This window comes from Parambassis ranga, chromosome 6 (genome assembly GCF_900634625.1).
Source record: "Parambassis ranga chromosome 6, fParRan2.1, whole genome shotgun sequence".
Lineage (NCBI taxonomy): Eukaryota > Metazoa > Chordata > Actinopteri > Ambassidae > Parambassis > Parambassis ranga.
Window position 1 is genome coordinate 7,708,961 of NC_041027.1, and position 17,282 is coordinate 7,726,242.

The 17,282-nt window shown below is 39.6% G+C and overlaps 1 protein-coding gene across 1 annotated transcript; it reads right to left on the minus strand.

Annotated features, from left to right (window-relative positions):
- Positions 1 to 25: 25 nt before the first annotated feature.
- LOC114437491 (leucine-rich repeat-containing protein 4C-like) lies at positions 26 to 14,512 on the minus strand. The gene is made up of 2 exons (XM_028408234.1): positions 14,495 to 14,512; positions 26 to 2,023 (listed from the first exon to the last, which is right to left on the minus strand). The coding sequence occupies exon 2, from the start codon at positions 1,970 to 1,972 to the stop codon at positions 26 to 28; it is 1,947 nt and encodes a 648-aa protein (XP_028264035.1). The 5' UTR covers positions 1,973 to 2,023; positions 14,495 to 14,512.
- Between the last annotated feature and the right edge of the window lie 2,770 nt (positions 14,513 to 17,282).

Sequence of the window (17,282 nt, forward strand, 5' to 3'; positions counted from 1 at the left end):
AGCGTAATAATGTCTCACAAAAGTATTAGATTTGGGTCTCTTGTACATTGTCTTTTGAGCTGGCCCGGATTAACAAAGGTTCGTGCGCTGAGCTGTGTATGGAATTGATAGTGGAGGCATGGTTGTATGTAGTCTTATAGGTGTTGTAGTGGTTGAGGTGCTCGTGCTCCAGAGGAGGCAGAGTTAGGTGTCCCTCCATTCCCGGGCCTCCTGTTACACAGTCCTCATCCACGTTGATGATCTCGATGGTGCGTGTGGGTGCGTGGTGGTTCTGCTGGTGGTGCTGTTTGCGCATCTTGTAGAAGATTATTAACATGACAGCTGCCATGAGTGTGATTGCAACAAAGCAGCCAATGATGATCTTGGTTGTCTTCATTACCTCATCCAGGCCATTGAGTGAGCCCTCTCCAATCTGCTCTGTGACGGGGATTGTATAGGTCTTCTCTGTGGCGCGGGTAGAGACGGAGGTCCGGACTGTAGTGGTCGTTGTGGAGGTGGGTGAAATAGACTCCCACGTTCCAGCAGAGGAAGTGGGGCCCACCTTTTGTTGCACAGTAGTGGTGAAGCCTTCATTGTGTGGTGTTTCTATTGTCTCCACTGTCACTGTGGTGAAGTAGCTGAAACTGCTGTTCTCAGTAGAGGACACATTGAGTGTGGCAGATGCTGTTGTATTACCTGCAGAATTACTGACCATACATGTATATGTTCCTGTGTCCTGCATGGTAACATTGGTAAAGTTCAGTGTACCATCATTCAGCACAGAGATTCTGACCTTGTATGCACCGTGTGTCATGATGGAACCATTGGGTGTAATCCAGCTTACTGAGGTCAAGGAGCTGGCTCTGCATTTCAGCTCTGCAGCGCTTCCTTCTGTCACATTTAGATCTGCGGGAGGCTCCACAATAACTGGAGCATAACAGTGAAAGTAATTCTGGTCCAGCTCGCCAATGTATCGTCCCTTATGGTGGGCAGGTGAGCTGCAACGGGCACAGCAGCTGGTGTTTGCTGGTACCATTTCCTTAAGCCACCAGCTTAGCCAGAGGATGTCACAGTTACAATTCCATGGGTTGTGGTGCAGGTGCACCCTCTCCAGGTGATGTAAAGGAGTGAAGAGATCATGGGGCAGGAGGGTAAGGTTATTGTGGGCTAGATTGAGCTCCACAAGTGACTGCAGGTCATCAAAGGAGTTCCTTTCTATGGTCTGGATCTGGGCATGCATCATCCATAGCTTTTGCAGGTGGATGAGCCCTTTGAATGAACCAGGCCGGATGACAGATAGCTGGTTTCCTGACAACTCCAGTTCATCCAGCTTCACCAGGGGAATAAGATTGGGAAGTTCCTTCAAATTGCACATTCCCAGATTTAAGTAGCGCAGATTGCTCAGCCCTTCAAAAGCTCCCTCTGATATGTAGGAGAGCCGTTTGAGCTCCCCAAGGTCCAACCTCCGTAATGAGGGCACTCTATTGAAAGCATAGGAGGGAATACTCTCTATGGGATTATTCCTTAGCCAAAGCTCCTTTAGTTTGGACAGGTACTCAAATGCCCCGTTTGGGATGGTGGTGAGGCGGTTATCAAAAAGCTCCAAGGTATTGAGGCTAGCCAGTCCATTGAAGGCCCCGAGTTCAATTTTGCGTATGTGGTTTTTGCTCAGCTGCAGTATCTCCAGATGTCTTAGGTGCTTAAAGCTGTCCACCTTTATCACCTGGATGAGATTTTCTTGCAAATTCAGGTAGCGTGTGTTGGTAGAGATGCCATCAGGAACCTCCCGCAGGCCTCTACGGGTGCAGATGACTTTGCTGAACTGGTTGCTACAGGAGCAGGCAGAGGGACAGGTCTGAGCACGTACCAGTCCTGCCACCACCAACAGCTGGAGGGCCAGGAGCAGCACAAACAAGGGGTCGGACAAGGCCCGGTTCCACCTAGGACCTCGCATAATCTGCTGCTGCTGAGAGGAGGTCATCTTGTTTAACATTCATAATTCATTGACTGGTCATCCACTCTTTGGGAAGAGGATTTGGGCCCACTGGAATAAAATGGAAGAAAGAGGAAGGAAAAAACCATTAGATAATTGAGTGCATACATGTACTGCCAGTTTAAATTTTTACCACCAAAGTATTCTGAACAAAAGTTTACATTTAAAGGCTTCTAACCTTATGATATTTGTTAGGATTGCACATGTACTAATCATACACACACCTATACACAAATGTGCACCCGGGACAATGGAGCACTTTATATCAGTTTTTGTTTCTAGGTGCACCGTCCTCGCACTCTCCATCTCCGTCACATAAAACAAAATGAAGCTGCCGACTTCTGCACTGTGTCTGCAGCAGAGGAAAGGAGGGGAGAAAAGCAGCTATGACTGCTATGTTGTGTGATTTATATTTGAGACTGGGGGGACATAAATAATAAGGAAGCTCGCCACCCACCCAGTCCTTCAATCGAGTCGAGATATCTGGAAATGTCTGATTACAACTCACAGTTCCTCAAAGGCATGTGTGCGACTGGAATGTCAAACAAGCAAGCCAAAATGGAACCAGGGAATTTATTTGTATAACTCTATGAATCACAGCAGCAGAATCTGTGGTAACACAAACAATGTAGTCAATGAAAGAAAGATGATGATGTAACAATTTTAACGATTGTATGATACAAGTATAAAAGATACAACAAAGACTACAAATCACCTTTGATTACAAGTCAATATCAGATTAAATGATTTATTGTAAATAAAGAAGCATGTTCAGCCATTTCAAACAAATTGTATTTATTTTAGATACTTAATAATCTCAGAGAGAAATTGCTTAAGGCTGCTGCCACACCAGTGAGTGCACTGGAGGCAGTGTGGGGAAAGTCCCTTGTCCAAGGACACACAACAATGACTAGGGAGGAGTTGGGATTGAACCACCAACCTTCCAGTTATTGGACAACCCTGCTATACCACTGAGCCACTGCTGTCCTAATGACATTATATTCTAAAGAAAATGCCAAGAACTACCAGCAGCATTTATAATTATTGTATAATTAATGTTACAGGTTTTATCTAAAAGCCAAACACATAGAGCTGGCATTCAGTCATTTGCCAGCGCTGGCCATCAGGTCTAGGTACAACATCCCTGAGAAACTTCCTCAATTAATTAAGCCTAAACACTAGCTTATTTGTGTACTAGTGTATGAGTGGTACAGTACATTTAAACCTTATCATACAGTTGTTAGAATTCATTTTCATCCTCACACACAGCTGGATATTTTTCTCCTCACTACTTGCTATGTGAAAGACAGGAAACCGCTCTGGTCAGGTCGGAAGTAAATCACAGAGCTAACACAGATAAAGTGAAACATTTATAGAGTCTAATCTACCTGACCTGAATGTTTTTGAATGTGGGAGGAAAGTGGAGCACATTCAGAAAATCAATGTGAACATGAAGAGAAAGATGTAAACTCCAAACAGAGAGCAGTAGAGTTAAGACCTCCAGTGAAAGGCCAGTGATAAATACTGATCTGCTGTGGAACATGTGTTGTTAAGCTACAAATAGAAACTGAGTCACAAAGAGAACTCTGGTTGTTGACGCTGTCGAGTTTTAATGTATAAACGGAGTCGAGATGAGAGTTCTCTTGGGGTGCATTTGATGAATAAAATAAAACAGCTGTCACATTTAAATAGAAGAATCACAAATATAAATATTTCTATGTATTGTTCCTGAGTGAACTATCACTGCCAGGTGTGATTTAAGAACATTAGCAAAATATAAAGTAAGAAAATAGTGCATAAAAGAAAGGATAATTTTTTCTGCAATATGAAACCACTCAAATATGTATTAGAAACACTCAACAAGTAATAGGTTTGCCGACACACACACAACAGATCTGACATCACTTTGAAGTGTTTTTGCACTATTAGTGCGACATCTGATTTTACATGAATAGTGTTGTCAGATTGCAGCACTCTCTGCTTGGCTACAGTATGGCCAACACACAGGCTAATCTGCAACAGAAAGCTCTTCACTTAAGAACGGGCAGGCTATTACTGTAACTACTGATTAATTGCTTGATTACTGACTCCATTAATTCTTCAATTACAAAATTCAAATTCCAAGCAGCCAAAGCCCGGGGGTTGAGAAAAAGGGAGACCAGGCAAATGTGTCAGGGATCACACACCAGGCTGCAAATCACATTCCATTATAAAGGCTTAAATTTGTTAGGAATTAAAACCTGACACAAAATGAGTGACTGTGGCACAATTCAGGGTACAATATGAGGTTTCTGCCGGCCTGCTCTATTGTAGTAAAAGTATTAAGGCAAAAAAAGGAATATTTATGGTTCACACTTATTATTTAGGCATGAACAAAGCTTTTTCAAGGTGAAATTCTACCAATAACATGAGTAACTAAAAAAAAGATGCTGCAGTTTTGGATTCATGAATACGTCTCTCTCAATCCTGGTATCACACACACCACTCTTTACCCGTCCTCTTTTTCATCAGATCAAACCTTGATAAGAGGTAAACAATGAATCAGCAGAACAGAATCCAAATTATGGCCGCGGAAAAGATGAAGTTGATTCACAAAGCAAAACAATATGTCTGCACGCTGACAATGAAAGCAACAAAATTGGATTTACATAGCGCAGTGATAGAATTAGATGAAAAGAGATAAGGAAAATGAGATTAAGAAAAGAATGCATTTTAAACTTTTGTCCTTACAGATTATGAACTACCCGCTGTCTCTTTGTCTTGCAGAGAGAGTTCTAAAGAATGACCCAGATTAGCAGGAGTGCAACACAATTGAAGAGCAAGATCTGCAACATTTGTGAATTCATTTCTGGTTCATTAAAGGGAAAACAGTTCTCCCACCAGAGTTAACCACACAAAGAGAACTGGCTGTTTAGCTGCTATCAGACAAAAGCAGCACAAAATCTCTAAAAGTGATACACCAAGTGATGCTGCCATGGAAATTCATAATCTAATACTTCCTAGTGCTCCTTGCAGGTTATGACGAGCAGGAAAATAATGACCAATTCACAGATTTCTTCTTATGACTATGAACATAGTTCAGATTTAACTAAAATGTAACAATTCAAGATTCAAAGCATTTATTGTCATATGCTCAGTAAGGAAACAGGCTTCCCTGTACAATGAAATTGTTACTTTGCTACCTACTAACATTTGAGGTGTATAAAAAATTGTATAGATTAACAACAACATCTTCAGCATGAACATGAAAAGAAATCAATCAAAACATCCTCATGCTTAAACAACAAAATACGTTGGCTGCAAAAATACCATTTATCATAGTTTAGCTACAGAATAAAAGAACAGTGTAACATCAGGCAAATTTCAGTATAGCTGCACAAAGGTGACCTGGAAAAGACTGTGGAGTCGGCTGGCACCTGATTATAAAATGAAATTATTTTCTTCTCTTCATGGACGTTAAAGTAAAGCCAAACTAACCAAAGAGGTCCTTGTTTGAGGATGAAAAAATACAAAATGACCAAGCAAGAGCCCAAACTAAAGTGACATTAGACCAGCTTACACTCAATGGCAGTAGCTAAAGTAGAAAAGGACTGAAAGACTAATGGTTATATGGTCTTGTTGCTAGTTTGAAATTCTATAACATACTATTTATCTGTGGACATTGTTGGTCCAAGACACACTATCATTGTGTAAATAAATATACATGTATTAAACCATTCATCTCCCCTGGTAGGAAAGCATAATTGCACACGTGGAGGACATTATTCAGTGAGATATGAATATGTATATTTGAGATATAGATGAGATAGCTTTCAGTGCACACATTATGCTGCACAGCAATTTCCACTGGGTTGTATAGTCTAAGCTCTTTTTATAAGTACTGTAATTCTGGAGACTGTATCTGTTCTATCTATCTGTTTTGCATTATAAATCAGCCAGAAAAGATTGAATTATTTAGCAGGGCCACAGGAAATTCAAGTGGGGCTAAAGCCCCTCTAAAATAGGCCTGGTGACGCCACTGCTTGGCACGAAGCACAGAGTGAATTTTGTTCTGCTTTCTTTCCATGGTCAACAAGCGTTCTCTGTATTCGGTCTTTACAAATGCATCCATGGCTTCATTTGAAAGGTGAGGAAAGTCAGAAAAGGCACGCTTGAGGCTCTTTTATTTTCACTCAGTCGATGCTCGAGTGCCTGCTGATTATGAACTTTTCAGTGAAGAGTGACAGACAGAAGCTTTGGTTTTCACACTGCATGGCATGGAGGATGATGAAAGACTGTAGAGTGAGAGACACTTGTGACAGAGGAAGGTCGCCATGTGATAAAAAGAGAGAGAGAAAGAGGGAGATTAATGAGATATAAATCAAATCAGGTCACTTCTTGATAATGCCAGCAATCTTCTAACATCTCCAAATATAAACCGGAATCCTTAAGGACTTCAGTGTTGGAGGGATACCCACCACAGGCACCTTCTGTTCTCTTTCTCTTTTCCATCATACATGCATCATGATCAGTGCAATCAATACATTAGATTATACATTATGGTACACACATCCATTGACACACTATCCTCTCGTCAAGCAAGCTGCTGCTGTGACAGTAAATATTTTAACTAATGATTACAATTTTAAATATAACAATTTATTTTATTTTTTCTATTTAATATTACATTTATTTTAACATTTATGTTAATAATTGTGTTTCATCTGCAGACACTGAGGAAATCCAGCCCTGGACATATCTGCTGGGACTTGCTGGCAGAAACTACATATGTACGCTGGCACATATACATACCTACAGCATGAGATGGGCCACTGGGTAAATTCCATGATCCATATTATCACCATAATGTTTTCATAAATTCTTCACACATGGTTAAAATTCAGTAATATATGCAAATGCAATACAATGCAAACTGTTGTCAGATCAGATATATTTTTTTTAATAGAACCCTTCCTGAAGCCTGCAGGGACTTTCAGAGTGGTTGCTTCCTGCACGTGAAAGCCTTTTGAACATTTGGCTTATGCAAAGCTGCGCTGCATTATAATTTATAATTCATTTCTATTTTCTTCAGTGTATTTTGTTCACTGGATGTCAATGAAGGTTCATGGGTAAAATAGTTAGTGTGGACCCATTCGGTGTAAACAATGATATAGCACTATAAACATGCAGAGCATCCACCATCTTGTTGTAGCTTTGAACATGTTTTAATTGTTACATTTGTACATGTAATGTGCTGAACACAGAGATGTATACATTTATTATAAGGCACCATACAGTAATGTGTTCAGCCATGTTAAGAGAAAATGGCGACACTGCAGCTCTTTTTCAGCATGCTTTGTTTTAACCAGCCAAGTGAAAGAGATAAGCCGAGTACTTTGAATTGGTGCTAACTGGCCAAGTGAGACAAACTGACAGCTGCTCGCCTGCCCACAGCCTGACACCCTTCCACTCACAGCTTGTCTGTCTCATCCATAACAAGATGGTGGAATGAATTTCATGCATCTAACAAATATTGATTTAACCAGGATACCCTTACAAATCTGAAGAACGTTTTATTGACAGAGTACACTTAGGTTAAACCATTTAATTAAAGATGAGTCCTCTCTTTTTAATATACAAGGAGGAAGTGGTTAATAAAAGTGCACTTGATTCAGAGGTAAAGAGATTTTTACTAAATACATTAATGAAGTCCACTTCAGTAGCAGATTTCTGTTCAGAGTAGGCTGAGAAATTTCAATCATACCCTTTAATTATTTGTCGTTTTAGTTCACTTCCAATGTGTGTAACTTAAAATAAAATGTACTCCACACATTGACATTTATCTCATACTATATAACAGAGAAGATTTCTTTTTTTTTGCCAGCTTGATAACTGCACTGTATGTCTAAAATTAAAAAAAAATGTTTACAGTAAGAAGAAAAGAAGATACATATATACTGTAACTCATCAGGATGGTCTCCTCCTGTAGAGCAGTTTTGGAAGTTTGGTTTAAGTTTAGCTTGTTTGAGTTTCCTGTGAAAGAACAGTTTTTGTTAACTTTTAACCTTTTCCCTCCAAATATAAGTAAATATAAACACAAATGACACTCAAATCAGATGTGCGACCAGAGCTGGGTAAAGCACAGTAAAGTACTTAGAACTGAACTCTTATTTGAGTTTAGCTCCAAGAAGAGTGGGAAAAAAAACACAAAAAAAGCACTAAATGTATTTCACTCACATACTGCTGACAAAAAAACTAAATTGAAAATACTTTCTTTCCAGTTCATGGAGTGAGCTTAGAGGGTAAAAAGCAACTTTTTTCTTGCTTTTAAGTGAAGGGTTATCTGTCAGTTTATATCTTACAGAGCCCCTGAAAGAGCAATAATGTTTGCATTTCCTCTGAAGCAGCAACACGCTGCCTGGCCACAGCAGAGACAGACTGTAGCCACGATTATGAGTGCAGCTATGGGATGATATAGCTGCTGCTGTGACTGTTACAATTATGGCTGTGGCACATTTGTTGTTAATGCTGTAACACTACACACAAGTAGTTTGTTTGTGTGTATGTGTAGTGATTGATATGTTGGTTGAGTACTTTATTCCTCATGTGGTGTGTTGGTAACATATTGGTTATAGACACACTATAAGTTTAGATGGCTACATATATCATAACTCTGCAAAATGAAGCAACAGAAGTCTGAACAGTGGCCATATCCAGCCACAGCTTCATCTGTCACAGCCAGATCTAACAAGAACCCACAGCCGGGCAGAGCAGCTGCAGCAGCAATATACTGTCAGAGATCAGCCTTTTAACCTAAATTATGCATCATGTGTAGTTTTATGTAGTCTCCCCTCTGCAGTACATTGTGCCATCCCTGAGCTAGAGTGTCAAACTTTTGTCTCCTCCTTCAGGCAATGATAGTAATTACAGTTACAGGGCTTGCATGTGATAGGTCACAGAATATGGAGCATCAGAGACTTCGTTCTTCTGGTGTCCTTGTTTCACCAAGAGCTCTGCCTATTTTTAGGTAATGTAAATGAGTCTTAATAGTTACAGTTGCTCACCTAAAGTGCATCATCACCAGTGTGCAGCACAGGAATGTCTTCACAAACACCACATTTAAAACTTCTATCAATCTACTACAAAATACTTACACAGGCCTGAATGTAACAAATGGTAATCCCTGCTCTAAGTGGACTGGTCCAACACACAAGCTATTCTGAGGTACTGTAAAAGTAATCCAGATCCTGTTTGTGAAAACATCCGCTATCTTTATACACTGACGCATCTCTGTATTTCTGAAAGAGGCTATTGTTGGTGATGATGCTCCTCTGAGTCACTGTCCTGTTATCTGCTAGAGAGTGGTGTGTCACCACAGCACAATGAGGATGGTATACCATTACTCCAGGGCATCAAGCTTGTCACTCAGGTGTAGGCATGTTCTGCATACAGAGGCAAAGCAATTGACCTCAAATTGAGTTAGAGAATGACCCCCAGAGGGGGGTCTTTGTTGATGAATGAACCACATGGATTTCGATTGGCCTCTTTGGACAGAAGGAGCCGACCTGGTGCTTGTTCTTGGCTGCTGCTCTTAAAAAACACATGTGAGGACAGGTGTATTTGCATTAACTGCCACACATACTGATGGAGATTGTGAAGCTAAATATGTCCACATACAATGATAAACTCCATCCAAAACAGTTTAGCCAGTGTCTAACAGAAATCATTACCAATAACCATGGTGATTATAATTTTTAAATAAAAAAGAGCCTTCCTACACAACATTCTGACCCTTGTGAAGCCATCATGGCATAGATTTCCAACAGAAGTTGTGTATACATGTGAGAACATCCCATCAGTGTGTGTGCTTTAAGCAAATTTTCACAAGCTGTGTACGTGACAGACTTCTTGTTTCACAGCGAGCAGTGCGTTGGCGGTGGGGGCTGGTGGGTGACAAGAGATATTGATAAAATCATTCTTCACCCTGTGAACATTTCAGAGAGGCTGTGGGCAGAAAATGGCTGCTAAATACCCTTCAAGGATGTCGGATGAAGGGGTCTCTTTAATACTGCTGTCAGTCCAGTGTCTGGTTGAGGTCAGGGTTTGTGTGCATCACTTTGAGCCTGTCCATGCCGTGCAGGGGTCATTCTGAGGCTGTGAACCCGGATGTCCAGGCAGTATAAGGTCTAACTGTGATTGAGTTTGGGCTTGAGAGAACATGTGAGACAAGAGGGAGGCCAGACTGATGGTGTCTACAGACCAGAGACAAAACTACAGGCTATGGTGTCAGAAAATATAAAAATAAAGATAGCATGTGTGAATGAACTAAATAAGCTTTCAGATTAATTCTTGTACACTTATAATCCCTTTGGCCTGATTAACAAATTAAGAACTGCTTTGGATTTAAGATGTAGACCAGAATTATATCACTGCAATGAGTCAGTGAGCTAAAAGAGCCGCACTGGGTGTGTGGGCAAACACTAAACCTTTGTTCTCCTTCTATGAACATATGACTGATTTTAAGATCTATTCAGTGTTGACATGTTCAAGGGCACAATCTTATAATGTCGCCCTGATTGATGTGTCGGTATAGCTTTTTAACATCACTCGATTTGAAGGTCAGTTCTATAGACAATCTGCTTAGAGCAGGTTAAGGCATTAACAGCCAGAAAAGCATTAAGTAGCTCCAAATGTCAAATAAAATGTGTTTGATTATCTTATTATGGTAACAATGAGGATTGGGGGACCTCTGCTGGTTTGGAAATTACTTAAAAGTGTTATTTACAACAAATAGAGGTGATTCCAATAACTTTAGCTTAATTTACATTGATGCTTGAGGGGGATTGATGGTTTTATTGTTACTGTATTTAATAATTTAGGTAACATGAAAAGTACATAAAATTGATTTTCAGCTTTGGCATTTTAGGCTTGCTTGGCTATGGTGCGTGTGTGTGTGAGCAGGACTGTATTTTGTTCTGAAGGACAACACTTTGGTTAAAATGTTCCTCATGCAGGGACTGCACCCAAAAATAATTACAACTGCAATACTGTTAATGCGTCTAGATGGTGTTGGTTGTTTATTTTTGAAGCTATCAGAGATACATTGTTCTGATTTGGAAATGCTCAAAACCGGGCTCACATTATTTTTTGCTTAAGCATTAAAGGAACATACATGATAAGTTAAAGAAAACGAGTCAGTATCTCCTGTCACATTCACTTGCTGTTTGCCCCTTTAAATCATTATGCAGAAAGCTTCTTTTTAAGTTATTATCAGCCATAAGAAATGCACTATTCAATATAACCCTCTTCAAATGAACTAGCACTGTAAGACTACAAGGTTTACTCAAGATAAAAAAGGAGCTCAGCTGTCGTCATTTTGACTTGAAGATATGCAACTGTGCTTTTAGCAGGTCCAAGACGCCTATGTGTTAATGTAGGAAGGAACTTGAAAAATGTATGTGTTACAACTCCATTTGCTATACCACAGGTCAAGGACTAATCAATCACTCTTTCTGGGATAAACTAATTCAACCCCCAGAGGCACATACGTCACATTGGACCTCCGAAAAATAAAACTAAACATGTTTTTTCTCTTTCAAACCACATTAACATTACTAATGGGTTCTATTGTTCGGGTTTACAATGTAGTTGGATGATAGATTGTGTAAATAGGTATAGTTACATAGCCATGAACTTATACAAGAAGTTCAGCACCATGGTTTTTGCGACTGTATAAAACAAGACTAGAGTAAGTAAAGTGCCTGAAATATTTGTTTCTGCAATTATGTTATGTGACCAGGTCATGTAGATATTAAGAAATTGTTGAATTCATTGATAGTTATAGAGTTAGAGCTTGTTAAGTCTATGTTGCATTTTACTATGTTGGGTCAAAGTAGTAGCAGATTTTCCCCTGTCTGCAGCTGCACCTGTTTGATTAGAAATGTTTCTGGTTTTGATCTTCAAATGTCTCCTCTGTTACAATGCTGAGTCTAGATCAAAATGCAATATTTTTATAACAGTACTTATACATGATAAGTTCCAGTCAGATGTACATTATCTATTTGAGGATAGATTAATAGATTTCTGTAGAATTATTTAAACATCTATAGTACAGTCATGTTTTCAGGGTTTTACTTGTTTGCCCAAATATCTCTTCCCTGCTCATAGCATGATAACAGACTGAATAATAGGTCTGTCAGACAGTATTGTTTAACCTCTGGAATATGGGGATTGATGAAGCCACTTGGAGGAGCAGCAAAAGGTCTTCAAGAAAACTCAACATGTCCAGTCCTTACTTTGAATGAAAATGACCTGGATGACTGAGAGGCTTCATCAACATCATATCACTAATGGTGTCTCCAAAAATACAAATGTACACCCAACAAGAGAAGTATGCAAGGACATGATTGGCCATTTCCCATAAAATCTAATAGTACAGACACCATGATAAAGGCTACACCAACATGCTTTGCAGCAGGTGTAATGTCCAGCTCTGCTTGTCAGAGGGACAGAACTGCCCTTAGGAGTGTCATAATTGAATGAGGCTATAAACATGGCAAAAAGTCTCTGGGGGTTAAAGGACATCGATGAAGCTCAGATTGTAAATTACTTGTTGCTGAATAAGAGACATATAAGAGACATACCACATAAAAAGAAGCTTTGATATAAGTGGATCACAAAAGCAGCCATTCATCTCAGTCAGTTGAATGCTATTTAGTTTTTAAAAGAGAGAGATTTCAAAGCATTGTGAGAGTTTTAAAGGGGCCGCATGGTCCAGTGCTATTACTGCAGTCACAGAAAAAACATGACAACATATGGCCAACACACACACACACAGCCTCATCAGCCTAGAGGAACAAAGTTTGCCAGTAAAAGCTCCCTGACACTGCGACAACAGTTCACACCAAAAGCAGAGCAGACATGTAGTGGAAGTTACATGCATGAGTTGCAGCAGGGCTGTTCACACCAGAGGCACATTTCTGTGTGCCTTCTAACAGGGCTCTTAGATGCGAAGTCCCTGACACAAAGGTGAAATGTCTTGTGAAAATAGACTTCTTCTAAGCAAAGGTACCAGCACAGAAACACTGCTGAGAGTCATGAAGTTCTTTTTTTTTTCTACTTCACTAACTTTATATTGTACCTTTCCAACATATCCACGGACTTACTCATGCATCAGGGGCCACATGTCATTTCTCATTTTGCTGTGATTGGTTTAAGTCTACTAGACCTATGAATCTTTTTCTGCCCATGTCTATCAATCAAATTACTTCTGAACACTTAATCCTTCTTTAGAGCTATTCTTTACTTTTAAAAACACAATATTTTAGTGAAATACAGTATGTGCCCTTTTTTCTCTTAGGTTGTTGCAGGTTCATGGTCTGTATGCGCTCTGGATTATGGAGTCCCATATCATATATATATATATATATATATATATATATATATATATATATATATATATATATATATATATATATATATATATATATATAGAGAGAGAGAGAGAGAGAGAAACACCATTTATTCCCGCACTTTAGTCAATCCATGACCACAAGAAGAGATCTTCAGAAAGCTCAGCCTTTGTTATGAAGTGTCTACATAAAGTTGAAAATATTCACCTGAATTCTGCAAAAGCCTACTTTTCCAACAAGAAACCACTGGTGTGTAAAGTGATTTTACAAAAGGCACACATACAGTGTACCAATCATTGCATTATTATGTTCAATAATTGTATAAACATCTATAAGCCCAAGGACCCAATGCATCCTCTCTTGCAAATACTGGTTCCCTGGTTCCCTGTATTGCACACAAACTGTGGCCTCAGCATATCTACAAAAAAATCCAGTCTTTGTGGATTAAATAAAAAAATCAATAATACAGACTTGCAAAGCATTATTAAAAGAACAAGAGTTTTTTCCCCTGTCCATTTACTACCTAATGACATTCCACTGGTCTGCCTCCTCTTTGACTGTAAGACGGTGCTGTTGCTTTGTCAATGTCAAGGTGAGTAACAGAAGTCTTCAGTGGTTCAGTCATGTAATAGCTACAATAAATTGGAATAACAAAACAGTAAATTAGTAGAAGTAGCTGGCAGTTCATTCATTTCTCAACTAAATGCTTTTCATGATCGCAAGTGGCTGGAGGCTAATCCCAGCAAACGTGTGGCAGAGACAGAGAAACACGCTGGTGATTTATAGTTTCCTATCCAACAGAATTAGACACCTTTGTACTGTGTGTTGTAATGTGTTCCCACATTTTAAGATGTGTACCAGCAGCAGCATGCTGATACAATAAGTGTAATTTATTTTGGCTTAAAAGCTTCACTCAGTACTCTCAGAATGGAGCATTTTAGCCAACACCCTCAGAAAATCAGGTGTATTCACAGTGAAATAATGTCTCTATCTGCAGGAATTTATTTCTAAAATGACTGAATACGATTTGCTCAGAGGCTTGCTCAGGGTTTGATTGATCACTCTAAAAGCATGTGGTCTATCCTGCATGTGGTATTATCTGGAAAGTTGGTGATCTTTACTCACTTCTTACCTGCCAATTCAGTCACAGATCCTCTGGCTTCTTGTCATCCTCATGTTATTCCACCACAACACTAGCCCTGCAAACAAACAAGAGATACACTGTAAGAGTACTCAAAAACAGATTTAGAGTGATGTAGATTGTGGACACTCAATGGAATACACCCCATGAATAATGAACTGTTTTGAAAAGATCATGATGTATCTACTCAACTACCGAAAATGCGATTTTTAAACCCCCAGGATAGAGTACACCTAATAGAAAATTCTCTTTACTGTTTCTAAATAATCATTGAGTCATCTTGTTAGTTTTCCTTTCAACTACTTTCTCAGCGCTCTCTGCTGATGCTGATGTTTTTGTGCCTTTGAGAACCTTCATCTAACAAGAGGGACTTTACAGTATGCTACTATATGTCGGAAGATCTCATTCCCCAGGGGCAAGGGGACAGTCAAAGCCATAAAGGCTCACAAACACACACACAGCCTGAACACACAGACATGCACACACACAGAGGACAGACCCTGCTGAATAAATTATGGGGGACAAAAGCAAATGGAGATAAAGCTCTCTGCCTTGTATGCCATCCATTAGTGCGGTGCAGGAACTGTGAGCACAAATAAGTGTGTGTTTGATGCACTAGGATATTACTGTGCAGGCCTATCATAACCCCCAACCTCTGTTTCAAGAACCTTCTCATTTATTGGAGCAATGCTGGTAAGAATAGTCATTAAATCCTGCAGTCGTCTCCTATGCAACTAATAGAAGAGAACAGAATAAACTCACAATTAGTGACCTCAGTTTTCAAGACTTAATTGCCAAGGGACATGAGGAAGTTCATAAAGACAAACATGTTAATCTGTTCAGGGGTTATTTACATACAGTTTGCAATGTTTAAAAAGTCATTTTGTAAAACAGCAGGTCTTTGCAGAAAACATGCATTTGTTGACGCACATAGTTAGTTCCCTAGTAATTTTAGTAGCAGGATGGTGTATGTGGTATTGACTCAAAATAAACTGCAGTGCAAATGTTCATCCAAATGAGGGGGCATGCCACTCTGCACACAGCAGTGTAGCTGCTGATAAGCCTTGCATAGTTTGTGAATAAAAGGCATAGGGCACAGAGAAAAATGCATATGCATTTTTCTCTGTGCCCTATGCCTTTTTTGTGTGTGTGTGTACGTGTGTGCGTACACACTTAAACGAGACATCTTGACATTTAGGAAAACATACAGAATAATCTGTTAGAGGTAATAATTTTTTGTAACATTGTAACACTGGCTGCTGAGTCAATTTCACATCTAGCCTGCCCTCAGTCCATGAAGAAGAAATAACACTTCGAAACCTTAAGGGAACCAGAGTCCATAACTGCTCCAAAAGTTAACCTCAACTTGATGCAGGGCTACGCCTGCAGTCCTCAGCGTTGAAGGATGTCAAGAGCAAGGAAGTGGAAACACAGGAAGAGGCTGGAAATTTGCTCTGCCTGCTCAGTGGACAGTTATGTGGTCCACACTGTACTCCAGAAGGGTTATGCTGTGGAAATAAGTGTTTTATTCACTGAGATATTACTGTGTGGGCCTAACCTACTACAGAGACATAGCTCAACAACAACTCCTATACTGGCTTGGCTTGATTTGTGCTGGCAGAAATGTAAATCTGTGCAGAGGTTGATGGTAATGGCCTGTGCTTTTACCTCGCTATAGTATGATGCAAGAAGTCAAGAAATTTCCAGTTACATCTCATTACTGGTAGTGATACTGCATAAAATCAGGACAAATGTGTACATCATCATACTGAAGCTACCCTCATCATCATTAGAGCAGGTTCATTGTGTTAGGGCTGTTTCACAGAAACGTAGGTTTACAGCTCCAAATAACACACAATGTGTTTCCATGTGCTGTACATGCAAATCAATAAACACCATGATGAGATTTCCTGTATGCAAGTGAAGCAAAAGATAAATATTGTAAAGCAACATAGAATGAACACAATGAGCTGAGGAAGAACTATCCACTGCTGTCTGGTGTAACCTTCACAAAGAATGACAAATTATGCCAACAGAGTAGATGATAGCGATGATGGATATAGACTATATTGTTGTAATCATTATCATTGTTGTTATTATCAACAACATCAATATGTAACCCCCTCCCCTTTCATCAAACACACACACACATACATTAAACCCCCTCTGGCTTTCCTCCTCCTTTGACAAAACTCTGCATCGCTGCATTTTTCTCCAGTCGTCACTTTAAAACACGTCCAGAAGATGAATGTTATTTCTAATTAAGAAGAAAAGCTGTACTCAAACCCTAAACATGCAGACAGTGTGGTCTGTCAGAGACTTTCAGTGGTGGTTGGGTCTTCCAGGGATACAGAAAGAAATGCAACAAAGCGTGATGTGTTTCATTATTGTCAACGTGTAATGTTTTGTCATTTACCGACAAGTGCATAACCCACAGCTCTGACGAGGCACTTCAACAGAACAAAGCGCAAGCGTTGCAGTTAATCCCACAAATTATCCTAATTTAATCTCAACCTCTCTTAAAAAACCCTGGCATGTGCAATAGACTGCCTTCACTTCAACAAAACAGCTGTCAAAAGCATTTAGGTGCCACTGTTACAAGTTCTAAATAAAAAAACAATGCAGAGCAGCAGCAAATTACTCCATACTACCCACTATATGGTGCAGATTGTGGTGGACTTCCTCCAAATCCCAGGTCAACGTAGTTAATACGAATATAAATAATGACAGTTTAGCACCAAGGTCACAGAAATGGCATGTCCATTTTATGGCCACCTCA

Coding starts and splice junctions, on each gene's coding strand:
- LOC114437491 (XM_028408234.1), bottom strand. CDS start 1,972: ATGTTAAACAAGATGACCTCCTCTCAGCAGCAGCAGATTATGCGAGGT.